This window comes from Trematomus bernacchii, unplaced genomic scaffold (genome assembly GCF_902827165.1).
Source record: "Trematomus bernacchii unplaced genomic scaffold, fTreBer1.1, whole genome shotgun sequence".
NCBI lineage: Eukaryota > Metazoa > Chordata > Actinopteri > Perciformes > Nototheniidae > Trematomus > Trematomus bernacchii.
In genome coordinates, this window is record NW_022987559.1 from 342,501 (window position 1) to 360,379 (window position 17,879).

At 41.2% G+C, this 17,879-nt stretch overlaps 1 protein-coding gene across 1 annotated transcript in view; it reads left to right on the top strand.

Moving 5' to 3' along the window:
* The window catches only part of LOC117477305 (nectin-2-like), an 82,773-nt gene extending 65,840 nt beyond the window's left edge, over positions 1 to 16,933 (top strand). The window contains exons 7-10 of the mRNA XM_034123984.1: positions 11,690 to 11,825; positions 11,985 to 12,042; positions 12,300 to 12,389; positions 15,247 to 16,933. Coding sequence (XP_033979875.1) covers positions 11,690 to 11,825; positions 11,985 to 12,042; positions 12,300 to 12,389; positions 15,247 to 15,453 — 491 coding nt within the window. The 3' untranslated portion in view covers positions 15,454 to 16,933. The remainder of the gene's footprint in view (positions 1 to 11,689; positions 11,826 to 11,984; positions 12,043 to 12,299; positions 12,390 to 15,246) is intronic.
* Positions 16,934 to 17,879: the final 946 nt, after the last annotated feature.

Here is a 17,879-nt window from a genome sequence, read left to right on the forward strand (position 1 = left end):
GGTGAGCACACACTAAACCTCTAATAATGACTTGTGTACACACAGTGAGCTCAGCACATGCATGCATGCATGCACACACACACACACAGGCAGGCATGTGCACGTACACATTTTAGCACACGCTGCTTAGTTGTGACAAGGACGCTGGTCACGTCTTGGTATGTGTGTGTCAGGTGTGTGTTTGTGTTTGTACACTCATCGGTCAATAACTCATTAGTTTTTCCAGCTTTGATGTAGCGATGTGTAAATGTTTTCAACTGAATTAGAAGATACTCTTATGGGTTCACAGGCGTGTGGAAAAGGAATGAGTGAGTGTGTGTGTCTTGACAACAGTCAGGGTAGATGTCACACTGAGCCGCTTCAGGTCGAGCAGCAAGTGTTTCTGTCATGTTGTCTTTCATGCCGGCTTGGATTTGGGCTCCAAGCTGCTCCTAAGTGTCCTTCACCGAAACATTATTGATTACCCCACACACTCTCAAACAACGAACATAAATTCTGCTGCTGTGACACTCACTCACACACACACACACACACACACACACACACACACACACACACACACACACACACACACACACACACACACACACACACACACACACAGGTGTAAACAGACGCCCCCACACAGACTGGAGTGTACTGTAGGAGCATCCGAACAGGCAGAAATATGAGGCGGAGTTTAGAAATATATATCTGATTATTCACATGAATAGTGCATAAAATAGCATTTCCAATAAACTAACCTGCGCCTGCAACCATGATTGGTCGGGGAACAATGGAATCAGCTCTTTCAGTGCATTCAATACACGGCGGAGGAGGAGAATGTAGATTTGTTCATTATTGATGCTTGGCGGGCTTTTGATGTATGTACGACAGTTTGATATCTTTCATCCGTGTCATGTGAAGGTTGAAGCGTGTCCATAATATTTACATCCATGCCAGTGCATCACAAAGCGTGTCAGTGTGGATGTTGACATCTGTGTGATTTTGTGTGTCTGGCAGAATGCTCACATATGTGTTTGTGTCCTTTAAAGGCGCCGGGCAGCCAGTTGAGGTGTGATGTTTTGTTGACAGAGCTCTACAACAGACACTATAATAAACTTCTGCACACATTTCTGGATTGCAACAACAGTCAGTTTTCTTTCCAACAGATTTATATCCAGAGGCACAGATGGATTTGAAGTGCAGTGAGTGTGTGTAGTGTGTGCGTACATCTTGTGCCAGAATAGAGGTTGCATCCTTTTTTACCAGTGCATAAATCACTAGCACTCTTGCCAAGCAGCCAATCAACCGCATTTAAACGCTGATGAAACCATTCTTTACTCTCATGAAGATAAATTAAACACTGAATGCTCTCTTCTCCACCTTCCCATCTCTTCTGTATTCTATTGTTCCTGTCCACCCGCTCCCAGATGCAATGCATAACTGAATGGCAATGGAGGAAATGTCTTTCTTAATGAGGGTTTGAATTCGAGTTTGGCGAGAGCGTCGTTCTTGGGTGTCTCGACAGCTCGCATTGTTGTGGGTTTTCTCTCCAGGGGCATGGGATGAGGAGTATCAAAGTGAATGAATGTGGAGAGCATGCAAGGCCATTACGGCTGTGTGTGTCATTAATCAAGGGCTGATGAGGCAGTTTGAGGGAGAGATGAGGCCTATTACTGCGATGGCACTCTCAGGACTCATGCAAGGCTCTTTAGGCTGCTTTGTGGTCAACAATACAACAGGTACAAAGCCAGTAAACAAGCCTTGAAAGAAAATCATTAAGCCAACACAGAAGAAAACACATTTTGCACAAGGATCGTTAGTTTCATTGCATCAAGCTGAAAGAGTGGTACATCTGGAACTGTACCACCCATACCTTTTTCATTGTGATTCATTTCCCACCTACACATCATCTACTTTTCCAGCCTCCGGCATGAATCTTCTATTCTCTCAGTTCCATGTTCCTTCCTATATGTTCTACACTCCCTCCCATCCTTCACCGTCTCTGTCTCTGTTTCCTTTCTGGAAGTGTGTGTGAGGAACTAGATAGGAAGGCGACATGAAGAGCACTCTCATGTTCACGAGAGTTGAGAGACGTGAATGAACTCACTCTCCACGCTTTGGAAAAATGCAAGTCCCTTTTTTCCCCTCTCGTTGCATCCAACATTTCTGCAGAGCCGCCTGCAGAAAGGATGCAGTACACGGAGGCTGTTACGGTGAAGCATCATGTGGGGGATCTAAGAGGAAAGCAGAGTTTGAGCTTGTGTGTGTGGCTGAGTGGCGAGGTAATGAGGTGAGAGTCCCTTCTAGCCTAGAGGTTAGCAGTGGTTAGGAGGGCAGGTAAACATACCAGCTGCTCCTGACTGCCTGGCCTCGAGGCCACTGTGACACTGGTGGAGGAGGAGAGTGTGAGGAGAGTGTGAGGCGGGGGGGAAGAGAGCGTGAGGCGGGGGGGAAGAGAGCGTGAGGCGGGGGAATGGCGAGCAGAAAAAGCAGTGCGAGAAGACGGATGGGAGGCCTAAAGGCATTTTGAGGTACAACAAATGGCAGGATGTTCTCAGATTACTACATCTGCGAATTACAGTAGTTCCCCTCGGAGGGTTTGTTAGCTGCTGGTACCTCATTTTAATTATAATCAGTAATTTTATCCAAGAGATTGTCATAACAACTAGATTGTTTTCAGGAAACACATTTTCTTGTGTGCTACACTTGTTGGGAAATGTAGGACACCTGCTGCTATTTGAAAAGCCCTTTGAATTTCAGTCTTAGAGGAACAGGTTGACATTTTGGGAAATATGCTTTTCCTCTTTCATGCAGAGGCTTGGAAGAGGAGATCAAACAGATTTCAGGTCTGTACGCTATGTGTGGAGCTGTAGCCCAGATGAGGATTTCTTATCTTATCGTAGACAGGGTTCCGACAACCTTTACATCAAATTCAAAGACTTTTCAAGGACTTTCGAGGCTAAATCCCTCAAATAATAATGGCACAACACAGCGTAAGACATGGATCAAGGTTAATTACTGTTTTGTTTTCAAATGAGAATACTATTATGCTTTCACCTGCTTGTTGTATTTTCTCGAGGCAGTTGGCGCAAGAAACAATGACGCATCTGCAGGGACACGCATGCAGACGTTAATTACAATTTTTCCTGTCTTAATTTTTCTTCTTTTGTCAAGTCAGATTGTTTACTTTCATAGCAGAAACAGGGTAGCTGTTTTCCACTCTTTATGCTCTGCTATTTCATGCTATGCTATGATATGCTATGCTATGCTATGCTATGCTATGCTATGCTATGCTATGCTCACCGCCAACCTGCTTTTGTTACATTCTTAACGGAAAGATATGAGAGTGATATCGATCATTCTTCTAACTTTGTATTGATGTGTTTACAGTGTGACCGTGAGATTTCATAAAAGAAGGAGATTTTTAAACCAATTTTGCAATTTATGATGTTGGCAACACATTGGTGTGTTAATGCTTTTAACAATATCTTCCAGCTCTAAAGGATGATTATGAAAATAAAAACATTTGATAAGGTTTGTCAGCTTGTTATAATTGTAATGATATGTTACTGAAGTTAACTTAAGTTTACCTTTAGATAAAAGATTATACTATTTAAATACATTAATATGGTGATGTATAAGCACATTGGAGTAAAACATAAGTCTGCTATACCGTCATAATTACTACTCATCAAAATTAAGTGCAGTCAAAAAATAATCAGTATATTAAATATACAAAATCAAGAATTTGAATATCACCACTTTACATTTTGAGACTGTGCTGTTATGTATCACAATCAGCTTAATGTGTTTGATATTTCAAAGTGCTAAAATGGCTTTAGACATTAAATGTGCTCCCATTGATGTGCTGTCGATCTGACCTGTGCTTTCTGAGCACTTGTTACTCCTCTGTTAAGTATCGCTCTACCTGTTACCTCCCACCCTCTCTCCTTGTGTGAGAGAGACAGAGAGAGTGCTGCGTGTCCTACAGCAGATCATTCATGTCCCGAGTGCAAAGCTACATTTGGCTAATGCAACCTCTCTTTCTCCGCTGGCTGCAGCCGGCCACCTACGTGCCAGTGTAAAGTGGACTGTAAATATTGACGGGCAGACAGCAAGAGGCGAGCGGCGACCTTGTCGGAGAGAGAGAAAGAAATGGAGGGAGATGGGAGGGGAGGGGATGATGGAGGCATGGGAAGGGGGAGAAGAGATGGAGAGAGAGAGTGAGTGAGTGAGTTCCTGCCTCCTCCCAAGGCAACTGAGTGTGCTTTGATGCACTGTGGCAGGGAACACACTGTCTCCCCAGAGAGGGAGACACACACACACACACATATATACACACACACACACATGCAGAGTTTCACAGTTCCACCATACTGTTCTTTAAAATGTCTCACACTCACAGAGTTAAGACATGGTGTCGGTGACATAAATTAAATTCCCAGACAGTTGAAAGGCACAAGGTTGAGTTTTGAAGTCACAGAAGATTAAAAAAGACCAGCATCAGTCATCTGCTCATACCAAAAACCCTGGAAACAGCACACACACACACACACACACACACACACGCTCACGCTCACGCTCACTCACTCTCACAGAGACAGACACAGATTCAGTCGGGACGTTTTCTTTCCATCAGATCAGTAGAGTCCGTCCTCTCGGTGTCGCTCCACTGCTCGTGTTGTCCGGACGAGAGCAATCAATTTGCAGTGATTTGTTTCGCGCTGAAATGAATTGTAATGGCATCATGAGTGCAGCTGAATAATAAATGACAGTGATGGCGATGGCGATTGTGGTAGTGGGTGTAGCAGGTCTTCAACCGCCATGAAATTAATGTCAGAGGTAGCTGCTGCACTCAACTCTGTAGCACTTGCATTGATTGTGAATAATTTAAGTGTGTGTGTGTGCAGGCCGGCAGCTCATGTACAGTACGTACCCTGGCAGAGTAGCCAAAAGCTTTTTTTTACTCTCTGATTTTCCTATTTTTCTGCCTCCTTTGGCTCACCCTCTCCCCCTCGTCTTGTTCTTGTCTCTCTCCTCTCTGCGCTGTTATCTCTGTTGATTATTGGGTTACTGTATTACCAGAGACGTTAGGCAGGTGTGCGCACAGCTTAACTGGAGTGAATGCTTCAAAAGATGGATAGGGTGTGTGTTTTACTAAGTTAACCTCTGGATCTAAAGGCTACAATTCCTCTTTTCTCTTAGTGAGCAATGAGATTACATGTACTGGTCTTTATCTTAATCTCTTTCAGAGGCCATCAATTCATTCGGTCCTAATCTCATCTCCAGGCACTCTGCAGTGGCCGGGGTAGCCGTGTGTGTTTGTTCTGAAGCTGGTGTCTCAGCGGAGTTCATCAGGTTCAGATAAAACTGGTTTGTCTCGTTATGTTCAAACTTTGCAAGCCTTTGCTACGACTCGAGTTTCCACTGACATCTCAGAAGCAACAAGGGAAATTTAGCAAATTAAAAGGGAATCCAAAATGAAGAATAAAAAAAGTTCTTTCAACGATTTTAATGGTGGTGGAGTGATCAAATGCTGTGGATTTATATAACCAAACATACATTTTGTTCTTAAAATAAGGCATACTGGAGGAGGACTTAAAAGACATGTGAGAGGGGAAGGGGTTTGGGGCAAGGCTATACGACCCTTTGAGCCAGGATGCATCATGCTTTAGATATTTATGATAAGTGACCCTTTTTAAAAAAGTCAAGCTAATCCACGAGGAAAGAATTTGATGTCCAGCTACACTATAATTGTTTTTTTTCCTACTGTGGTCTGCTAATCTCTTAAACCAACTACATATATATTTCAACGTTTTCTCATCTACATAACTCCGGAAGAGATTAACATTTCTGATTGTGAGGCTGGACTAGTAGGCAATTTGTGTAGTAAAAACCTGTGTGTTTGTGTGTGTGTGTGTGTGTGTGTGTGTGTACCTGTGTGTGCTCAGGTTTTTCCAAAGAGGTCAGGGAGGGTAATAAAAACAGGCTTATCTCTACTCGTTAGGCACAGGAGATAAGAGATGCAGAGGGAGACGCTGCAGATTTGTGCTGTCGTATGAGCCAAACAAGCAAATCCCAAATTACACCAGCGGTGGAGGGGGATGACAGGAAAAGGGGGATGACAGGAAAAGGGGGATGACAGGAAAAGGGGGATGATGGGAAGCGAAGGAAGGATGGATGGATAGGAGGAGGAGGCAGAGATAAATGCAGCGAAAGCCCGGCATGTGCGGCGGATGCTGAGGATAGGCCGGCATGTTAACCTTAATCCCTTCAGGGAGAAGCGTAAACACACAGGAAGAGAGAACACGGGATTGAGTGGAAAAGAGAGGGTTGTGAGATCTTTGTCTTCACGCGCTCCTTCATCCCCTAAGTGTGTGATCAGCCAGTTGAAGGCAGCAGCCGGGAAATCCCTCTACTTATCTGAAGCCAGCGTCTTAATCACAGCCTCCATTTCACTTGGCTCCTCTTGATCTTTCCCTCTCTTCATTCCTCTCTCCTCACCTCCTCTCTCCTCAATGTCACTCTCCAGAACTTCACTGTTTGGACTCCGTCATCTCCCCTTGACTCATCTCTCCATGAATCCTTTCTCCTCATGTCAGCTTTATAGTCAGTGACTCATGTGCAGTACGTTTTTCTAGGAGTGCGGATCTGTCTCCCCCCCCCCCTCCCACCTCTTAAAGATTTTCTGACACAGAAGTGAAGAGAATGAAAGGTAAAAAGGTGAACAACTCTCGCCACCGGCTGCAGAAGCTTGCCGGTATTCAGCATCCGAAAGCTCCAGAGATTCGGGTGGTATTTCCAACCCGCTGAAGTGGGTCTGTGGTAATTTCAGCAGTTTCAGCCAACCGTCCAGGCTCATCTCCTCTGCCTTCACTCCCACTCTATTCTCCCCCTCCTCCGTGCCCGTGGGAGAGTGCTGGTCTACGGTTGACTAGCTCGGCCAGGCAGGCAAGGGTGAGCAATGGAGGGCTCTCGTATAGGAAGCATAGATGTGCATCTGACTCCATGACCCTGTATTGATCCGCTCTCAGACATGTTGCTGACCTTCAGCAACTGATTCACAGTAAAGAAAAAGATAGTAGCATTTGCAGTATTTGGATATGGAGTTATTTTGTGTTCAACTTGTCTGTTTGTATGTTTAAATATGTATGATATGTCGTTGTGTATGCATGTGTTTGTTAGTCTGGTGAGGAAAGGCAGCAGGGCAAAGGGCACGCTGCAGACTGTGTTTGTGTAAATATGTCAGACTGAATGATGAGGATACAGCCGAGGATGCCAGCTGCTTCTTAATACAATGTGTGTGTGTGTGTGTGTGTGTGTGTGTGTGTGTGTGTGTGTGTGTGTGTGTGTGTGGATACATGTATTTGGTGTTTATGTGTCCTAAATGTACTCTATGTGGGGAAGTGGTTGTATGTCCTTGGCAAAGAGCTGCAGGGATTAAAACGCGCCTAGCAGACGTACAGTACACACACACACACACACACTCACACACACACACACACACTCACACTCACACTCACACTGACACACACTCTCTCTCCCTCTCTGTCTGGGATGTTTCATTAGTGCAAGACATGGCTGGTGTCCAGGGCCGACACAGAGGGCACGCTCTCCAGTCGAGCCATTCTCCGCACCTCAATCCTTAAAACTGGCCTCTTTTTCCTGCATCTCTCTCTCTCTCTCTCCTCTCTATCTGAGGTTATCTGAGAGGAAGGAGCCGCTTTCTACCTGAAACCTGCTGAGTGAAAATTACTTTGGTTGGATAATGACGCCTGTGAGATAAGGGTGGGGGGGAGGCCTCCTATAGAGTTTCAAAAAAATCCCTGAAGCCAAAATGGAGGAGGGAGCGGTGTGACGATAAACAGACACGGCACTGGAATGAGGAAGCAGCAATACAGAACACTGAAAGGAGCGGGCAGGTATCAGGGTTAGGATGAATGTTACTGTAGCTGCTCAGAGTTTAGTTTTAAAGCTACACAGCACCCCCATGTGGAAGATAGTCGACATGACATACACTGAAATGTATGTGATTAGTTGTGATGTGCAGATTCCAGTTGGAAATCTTAATAGAGCCCTAAATGCCTGTGAGTGCTTCTCATTCAGTCTCTGCTGCTGAGGTTTTGGGAAGAGACACGATCGGATTTATTCTTATGTGTTTTTTTCTCCCAGCAAACCATCCGTCCATGCTCATTAAATTACTTAATAGAATTAGTCCCTCCAGGGAAGCATCGTGACTCCGAAAAATGCCAGTGAAATGTTCTGCACTCTCCTTCCTGACAGTCCTTGTACAAAATCTGAGTAATTATTTAGTATTGTTCATTTTAAAGTTCATAATTCTGTGTTTTATGGGTGAACTGAAACTGAAATATTTCTTTTATAAGCTCATGGTTGGACATCTTTTTAAAATTCAGACAGTCACATTAATAATTACTTTTCATATCCTGCAGCCTAGCCTGAATGTCCTCCAGAAATAATAGCTGCTTGTCCTCATCACTTTATTACAGAATTGTACAGCTGCTATTCAATTAATTGCCCACTATTCTAATAATCTGAGTAATTTGTTTGAGAAAAACAAAGGCAAAGTCCTCTGACTCCAGCTTCCCTTTGTGTAAATATCTTCTGATTTCTTAACATCTCTCTGAGTGAAATTAATGTTTTCTGGCATTTGCTGTCAGCATCTCTGGCTTTGGGAAAAACTCATTGCCATTTCTCACCTTTTACTGATTTATAGATTTTAATAACTGCGTAATAACTGACAGATTAACCGACAATGAAATGCTAATTATTATTATTTCAATGATGACATTTGCAATATAATACAAAAACATAAAAAATAATTCCAACTGTTTTGCATTTGTTGTGTCAAAAATAAGTAATACAAAACGTATTGACTAAAGCACATAGATAGGTAGACTACTAAAAAGCAAAAAAAAATGGTGTCTTAAGAATAAAACTCAAAGTATAAATAAAACTAATATTCCTCTCTATGAAAGAGCGCTGTGGCAGACTGTGTCCCTCCAGAATAAAAAGTACTTTAGATGCATTGAGGGCACAGCGTGCGCTGGGGGAAAAACAAAGGAAAAAGTATTTGTACCCCGCTGAATAAATACGCACAACATAATTAACTCAGTTCACCCCATCAAAAGAAGATTTTCCATTTGTATATCCAGGGAACCCTTTTGTTTGATTGCCAGTTGGTGCTTTTCATATTAGAGATTCAGATCCACTTTGATTCCTTTTTTAAATGTCATGTCTTTCATTTATTCATTTCCCTGTTTTCTCTTCAAATGCAATGTTTATAAAGTCCATTGTGTAGATGGCTCGCAGCAACCCCTTTTCAAATGTGGGCTTTAAAAGCGCAATAAAACGACGAGGGTCAGCAGTAAAAGATGATGTTCTCAGCAGAGATAATCACTCGGACACTTTTGTTTGCGCCAAAGAATGATAATTATTTTTAGTCAAAGTAGTCTATTGTTGGAGAAATATAATTAGTGCAGTAACAACGTTCAATCATGACCCCTCCAATTACTTCGACCAGGGTTTGTTCTCATCAACCGAGCTTCAGATCCTCTGCCCTTTAACAACCCTCATTAGCATAATCCCCTGGGATTTGGGGGGGAATAATGAGCCAGTTGCACCTTCAGTAAACATACAGTGTGTGTGTGTGTGTGCGTGCGTGCATGTGATGTGTGTGTGTGTCTGTGTGTCAGTTCATGTTCAGTGTGGTCATGGTTCATTAGTGGAACCTCTGCATGATTCCTCTGGTTCGTCTTAATCACCCATGTGATTCAACCTTCTAATCAAAACCCAGTCTGTACCGTACCAGCACAGTGTTGCACGGCTGCACACACGCACACACACACACACACACACACACACACACACATGCACACACACATGCATACACACACACATTTATAAACTCATCCTCATTGCTAAGTCTCTTTTGTATAAGGCCACCCTTAGTTATATGTCTGACAGTGTGGAGTAACTTCATGTATATCACAGTACATGTGGTCTTGCTCGATATGACTTCTCGTTAATGTTTGTTAAACCACTGATTTCCAGCCTGGGGGCGAGGCAAAAGATCAAACTAAATGGTTGGAGGATTATTACGAAATGGAAAAGATGAAGAAACATATTCCTGCTTCACAAAACCGTTTTTTTTACTTTCTTTCCCTGACTTTTTGTTTGAATGTTGAGGTTCTTTGGGAACACATGACGTTTGATAAAGTATTTATTAGGGTCTCAGCCCCTAGAGATGGGTCACTCAGTCTTTGTGTGGGTCCTGCACATATTAAAAATAATGCAATGGTTAAATGTCCACAAAGTATTCACTTATGTCACCTACAACTTGTACAAGTAGTCCTGTTAAAGTTGTCAGTGGTTCAACACGCCAAAATGAAGTCAAAGATTTTACGTCGGACATAGAATTATTCCTAAAAGACGGAACCGACTAACCCTAAAACCCCATTGCTTTTGTTACTGTGGTAGCAAAGTCTCTGTTGATAATTTGAAGTAAAAGGTGCTGTTGTAGATATTGTAGGTGAAGTGGGAAGAACTAAAAATAATCTCCAATCAATAATTTGTATTCTTATACTGGGAGAAGGCCAGTTAAGTCTCTCATACATTGTACAATGAGTAAGAGAAAGACATCCAATGATGAATAACTACATTGGGTTGTATACCATGTAATTATTCTGAACTCATTTACTGTGGGATTCCCAAAGCTCTCTGCTGCATCCCACAGCCGTCTTACTTTTCCTCTTTAAAATAATGATTTTAGGGGATTTTTACCCTTAGATTTAAAACCTGTTTATTGGTTCTCACCTGTTGCCTGGCAACAAACAAAATCTCCAGGAAGATCAATCTGACACATAAAAACCCCTCCAAACATATGTTGGGTATTCAATTCATTCTTTTAGGTGCTTGTAGGTGGATTTCGTTCATCAGTGGGCACAGTCAGGCTAACAGTTTCCCTCTGTTTCCAGTGTTTGTGCTAAGCTAAGCTACCAGTATGCTGACATTAGCTTCATATTTAAGAGACAGCCATGGCAGGGTTATTTATCTTCCAGAAATCGAATAAGTGTCAAGTGACTACTTTAATTAAGTACTAGGTCGTTTGTCTTCCTCTGGTTTTAAAAGGTGCGTTAAATGTAACAATCTGAATGGCTCACAATGTATTGACATGCAGTATAAGTGATCAGGCACTACTGGACTTGGTTTTATTTTGGGGCCTTACGTTAATTAATATTTAAAATATAAAATAGTGTTATGGAATCGACAAGGCTAGGGAGTTCATGTCCACGTCTACTTCTGATTAAGGTCATTTTTCGTTTATAAAGCCTTAATATCACTAATCACAATTCTGCCTAAGGGGGATTTAAAATCTGTACAGCACATGACAGACACCATGCATCCTTTTAGACTTTCACTTCCTATGATTCAGTTAAAAATTCCCCAAACAAAAAGCCCCTTTTATGGGTTAAAAAATGAAAGAAACCTCAGGAAGAGAAACAGAGGGGGGCTTCCTCTACCAGGTCAGAATGTGCAACAGATTATGTGTGTGCAGCAAAGATTATCCAGGAGGATGTCAAGCAGCTTTCAGGTGTCCAAGTCTGAGCCACAAAACCTCCTCTCCACCATACAACCTGAGTCTGTCTAATGGTATTTTCTTTCTCCTATTTTTCTGATTTTCCAGGTACTCGTCTTCCAGAGAAAGGTGCTACTACCGGCAGCATCATAGGAGCCATCATTGGAGTCATACTCCTCCTGGCCATCATTGGAACAGCCATAGCGATGTACCGCAAACACCGTAACAACAAACTGACCGGAGAGTGAGTATCTGTGCCGACAACTATAATTCAATTAGCTTTTTTTCATGCCTGGCTGTTTGTTCTGTGTGTTATCTGCAAATTGGTTCATTATATGAATCGCCACACTGCATGTGTCATAATGTGTGACTCACCAGACAGATCTGTGTGCTTGTGTTTCAGTGGTCCACCTAAACATAAGCCCCCTCCCCCCAAGAAGACCACCAGCTCCGCCAGCACAGTGAGTCCCCGTCCAGTGTCAAAACAGTATCATTCACCAGAAAACTGGTTGTTCTACATGTAGAAAAGTAAATAGATTAAATGTATATATACTGAATTTCGAAGGTGTTATTGTCATATGCTCAAAGCTACAGTGTAGAAATGGCAATGAAATTCTTCTGACCTGGTTAATTAAATACGGTTTATTGCGGTGATAACTATTTATATAAATAAGTATATTGCAAGATGATAATTATTGTCTGATGTGTGCGTCCTCAGCATCCAAACATCAGTCATGTCCCAGTGGCCGGCGAGGACGGACCTCTGCAGAACGAGTACTACAATACCCAGAGTGCCGAGCCAGTCACGGTAAGGGAACAAGTTGTTTAGATGGATAGATAGAGAGAGATAGATAGATAGATAGATAGATAGGTAGATAGATAGATAGATAGATAGGTAGGGAGATAGATGGATGGATAGATAGATAGGTAGGTAGGTAGGTAGGTAGGTAGATAGAGAGATAGAGAGATAGATAAATAGATAAATAGATAGATAGATAAATAGATAGATAGATAGATGGATAGATAGATGGATAGATAGATAGGTAGGTAGGTAGATAGATAGAGAGATAGAGAGATAGAGAGATAGAGAGATAGATAAATAGATAAATAGATAAATAGATAGATAGATAGATGGATAGATAAATGATTTATTAATCCCAATTTGGGAAATGTTTGCGTTGCAGCAGCATAAAATAAAAAAATAAAAATTCAGAGATGACACAAACTCCAAAACTGTTCCTCAAACGTGGATCATTCATTATATTTTTCTATACATTTAAATGCAGACTGTGCATGGTGCGTGTTCTTTTCCTTTCTGTGTTTTAATTATGAATTTGCAACTCCCTCAATTAGTTGGATCCATCAATTTAGTGTGCTGTTGAACCTTATCAAACTGCAGAACTGTCACACAGGAAGAGAGAAAAACACCTTAGATTATCTTTGCATAAACAAATAACAGACTTCAAATATTATGCAGCGTTTAATTTACACTTTGCAAAATGTGAAATGATTTAAAGGGGCCATATAATGCTAATTTTAAGGTTCATATGTGTATTTAGTGTCTCTACTGTGACTTGTTACAGTATATATTTTGCTTCTATTAAATACATACACATTCTTAGGGGCCCTTTTATGCCTATTTTTAAGGTTTCGACATTGTATGTAGTGTCTCTACTGTGACATGTCTCCATGCTTTAATGTTCAAAAAGCTCTTTATTTCTCTCATACTGCCTGTGCTGCAGCACCTCTTTTCACCCTCTGTCTGAAACCAGAGCCCAGTCTGCTCTGATTGGTTAGCTGGCCAGCTCTGTTGTGATTGGTCAACCGCTTAGAGATTTCTCGCCACTTAGCCTATCACATACAATGAATTGGAGCGCTAGCCAATCGAAGCGCGAGTGTTACACAGTGATGTCACTACTGGCAGAGAAACTCCCTCTGGAGGGAACACAGGGATTTTAGCATTTGCAGACCATTTACATTCACAAAACCTATATACAGGGTTCTTACGGTCATTAAAAACCTGGAGAAGTCATGGAAATTCAAAATGCTAATTCCAGGCCCTGGAAAAGTTATGGAAAACAATATTTTTCCCAAGGTTTTGGAAAAGTCATGGAAATGTAACTAAAGTTGCATCAAATATAATTTATATTTGATCTAATCGCCGAAATAGTAATACTATAATGATAATAAATACTGTATTGTATAGTAATGAAACGTAAAATGGCATTTAACTGACGAGGTATTTTGCTGGTGAGAGATTTTAGTTGCTTTAGCCTGTAGAAGCTAGTAAGCCTACTATTTGATTTGTTTTAGATAGGCACAACATGTTTCAGACCTTATTTTCCTGTTCCATGTTAAAATAAACCATTTTCAGTGGTACCGCTGAGAAAGAGTAATTTTTTTGGTCATGGAAAATTAGGTAAAGGTCATGGAAAATCATTGGTGAAAAAGTGTATGAACCCTGTATATAACACACTACAGAATGTATAAATTAATAACACACTACAGAATGTATAAATTAAGATGTGATATGATTTTATTTTTACCATTTTAATATCCCATGCCCTATAAAATGAAAATAGCAGTTACTCTACTCTCATTGTGTCACTGAAGAGTATCCCACATCAGCCGGATATTCAATACTGAATGGTCATTTAGCGAATCAGAGGTCTGGAAACGGGCTCATTTCAGACACCACTGACTGGAGGCTGATAAATCTCTGGGTAATGGTGTGTGTCACTGCACAGCTGCAGCAGTTAGAAATACACTGATGAGCCGGAGGACTCAGCTGAAGGAGGACACAACAACACTGCTCCTCTTAGTAGATTTCCCAGAATGAGAGGAGGAAGTCATGCAGGTCAATACTGTACCACTATTTGCTCTTTTTCACGTTTTATTTACCTAATTAAACAGGGGCACATTGAACAATTTGTGCATATCAATATTTGAATTGATCAAGTCTTAAGAAGCAGACATCCTAGCTTAAGAAAAATGCTGCATCATGTTCTAGCCTTTCAGGAACAGATTAAACCCTGGCTGCAAAATAAATTGTGATCCAGATAAGATAAGGTAAATCCTAATGAATCCCCTTAGAGTAATTCAGGTGTCAAAGCAGCAACAGGAATAAGAGACAAGGAAAACGCAATCGGGCAAGTAAAAGTACAGGGATACCAATACAATTAAATAAAAATGTAGGCAAAAGTACAACAACAATAGAATTAGGTAAAACTGTTAACATATTCATATACAAATGAATATTTATCAATATAATTAATATCTGAATGCAGTTTATTGCCATGTAGGTTTTCACATACAAGGAATTTGCTATGTTGTATATGGTGCAAACATAAATACCATAAGAGGAATTGAGTTGTACAAAACACGGAACAAATATTTAAATGAAAAATACACTAAATAATGTTAACAAGAAATATAAACATACAGGAAAGTAAGGACAATAAGAAAATGACAATTTACTATGAGAAATGTAATTATTTATCATGTCTGTGTGCAAGGTCAAGATGCTTTTTCGTCAAAAACAAGTGGGATGACACTCAATTTCTCTGATATAAAACAACGAAGTGTTCATAACTAATTGACCTTGATAAAAGAAAGTGTCAAATACATGAAGGATGACATGTTTTCTGTTGCCTTGTTTCTGGAAGGACCTGGATGCCAACCACGACGATGACGACTATGTTGAAGATGTGAGGGAGCACTACCACTCTGCTGCCCCCTCTGGATGGGATGACCCCGGAAACAACGAGGTCCCGCCTCCTTACATGCGCACAGACAGCGACCCCCAGGACTATCATCCGGACCCCAATGTCAGCCGTGGGGAGAGCTTTGTGTCCTCCGCCATGTTTGTGTGAGAAGACACAGAGGAGGCGTGTGTTTGTGTCTGTGTGTAAATATGTGTGAGTGCGAGTGAACATCTCTGCAGGCTTACATAAGAAACAGATAGCTCGAGCTATGTGAATGCAAAATGTGAAGACGTGTGAATGTGAATTTGATGTTGAGATTTCAATACTGTGCCGTAGAGACTGGGATATGTTTAGCTCTACGAATATTTATCTGTGATATGAGATAATCAGGGTCAGTTGTGTTGCTCCTTTGTTGAAATTGATCATTTTTTTTAAAACCCTTTTCAATTCTTTGCTGCACTAAGTTGGTTTATGTTTTGCCATTTTGTCTAAGAATATTTAACTGTGGTCAGGTTACCAGTAGGCTACTATGACATAATCAGATGCAGCTTTTATGAATTTGACCAACTTTAAAACCCTGATCAGCTTAAGTCAGCAAGATGTAAATGTTTCTTTTAAAATGTATCAAAGACAAATGTTTTTAATACCTTTTTAGCTGTGTGAAAATGTTACAATCAAAGTCAAGACCAGAACAAATTGTACATACACTGTTGCATTGCTTGTGGATTTGTAAAAAACTGCCGCATGCGTTATTGATTGTGGATCTTTCTCATACATTATGGCTGCTTACATGGCTTGGTGAGCAGAAGCACGACAGTAAAACATGTTGCCTCCGTCTGGTCCTATCTGTCTGCTGTTGTTGGTTTACAAACCCAGCTGGCGTGGAGTCGGTGTAAAGCAGGCGCCCCGTGGAGAAGCTATTAGCTGCAGTTAATCAGGCAGAGAACAGACTCACACACCGTGAATAGATCGGGGTGTAAACTGCAGTGTGGGGGGGTTGGTTAACTGCAGCAGCAAGAGCCTATATTTGTGGAAATGCTTGATTTGTATAGATTGTATTTCTTCTTCATCTGGCCTTTGCCTCGCTTTTGTCAGTGACACTTAGTTCACAAGAGCTAGTGACTGAGATAACTTGAAACGCCTGTTGCTTTTTTTTTTACTTTCATCCATCCTTCTTTAAAGCCATAGTTGCTCATCAATGAGTTGCATCAATGCCGATTGTTGGGGATATCTGTTACTTTACTTTTGTGCCTATTTCTATTTATATTTCACTTTGCTTCAGCATGCTCAGATAGATTAGGATAAATCTGGATTACGTCCATTAACTTCGTCTCTCCAGTTGAGGATTAAATGTTTTTTATGGAGTTCAAATTGAGGTTGACACAGATCCTGCTTGTATACTGATATGTCCGTCCATTATCAGGGTCAAGTGTTAAACAGGTTAGTAATACTTAATCCACACTTTCTCTACTCCATTGAAAACCCAAAGGTGTGTTGGTGCCAACAAGTTTATTTTTTTGTTTATCAAATAACGTTCTGAGGAACTTCTCTCTTACTGAATGATTTTGCTTTTAATCTCATGCTCTGTGGATTATATTTTGAAATTCATCGTGACAGTTGATTGATTTAATAAACGTGTAAATTGTGATCCTGGTTTAAATCATTAACTACAGTTTTTAATGTGTATTCTTTGCAGCTGCAGGTATTTTTACCCTCAGTTGTAATTCCAGCATTTCTCCATGTGGTTGCAGTGTGGGCTCAAAGTAAAGGGAGGCTTGGATAAAAAAAGAGTCACATTTATCACTAACACATGCTCATATATAATGCAGAACATTTCCTAAATTAGGAGTGCTTTAGCTATGACTGAGCATTTTCGCTTCTCGCATTTATCAGTCATGTGTAAGGTGTGTACTCTACGCACACAGTGGTGGTTGCTGCAGCTGCAGTACCTACAGATGTCCATGGGAGGGCTCTAACTGCAAGAGGCTTTAGCAGAGCATACTGAGGACTTGTTCTCTGCTTCCTCCCCTCACGTCTGACTCATCTTTTTCTATCTTAAGATGCATTTCCTCCAATTCCATTTTTAGATCAGCGTGATTCATTTCAAGCACTGAGGATGCATCAAAGGAGCTACAATGTGCAGCTTTAAAGATGCAGAATATAAGGATTACATGAATCCCATCCTGTACCAGTTCCTCACATGTTTAAAGCACTTGCAGCTTATCCATATTAATTGAGTGCAGCAGTGTTCAGAATAAGCCTGGTGCAGACTCTCCTCTGCTGCAGAGGAAGGTGAGGATGACTCTTCAGTCTGCTCTCTGCCTGTATTCTGATCACACAGGTAGATGGGGATTCGAAGAAGAACTGAATGTGTAAGGGCTTTACTGCTTACATTATGCATTTTTCAGCAGAAGGCCATTCAAGACGTAACTCCAGCAAGGTCAGCTCATGCTGCACTGAAAACTCTGCCTGCTCTAAACAATATGGCAACTGTGACTTTCACTCTGCACCTGCTGTTAAAGGTAGCTTCTATGAACATGCTTATTTATTCATGTTTTTTCTTCAAATTTTAGTTGAGCTGCAGTGTGCTGACT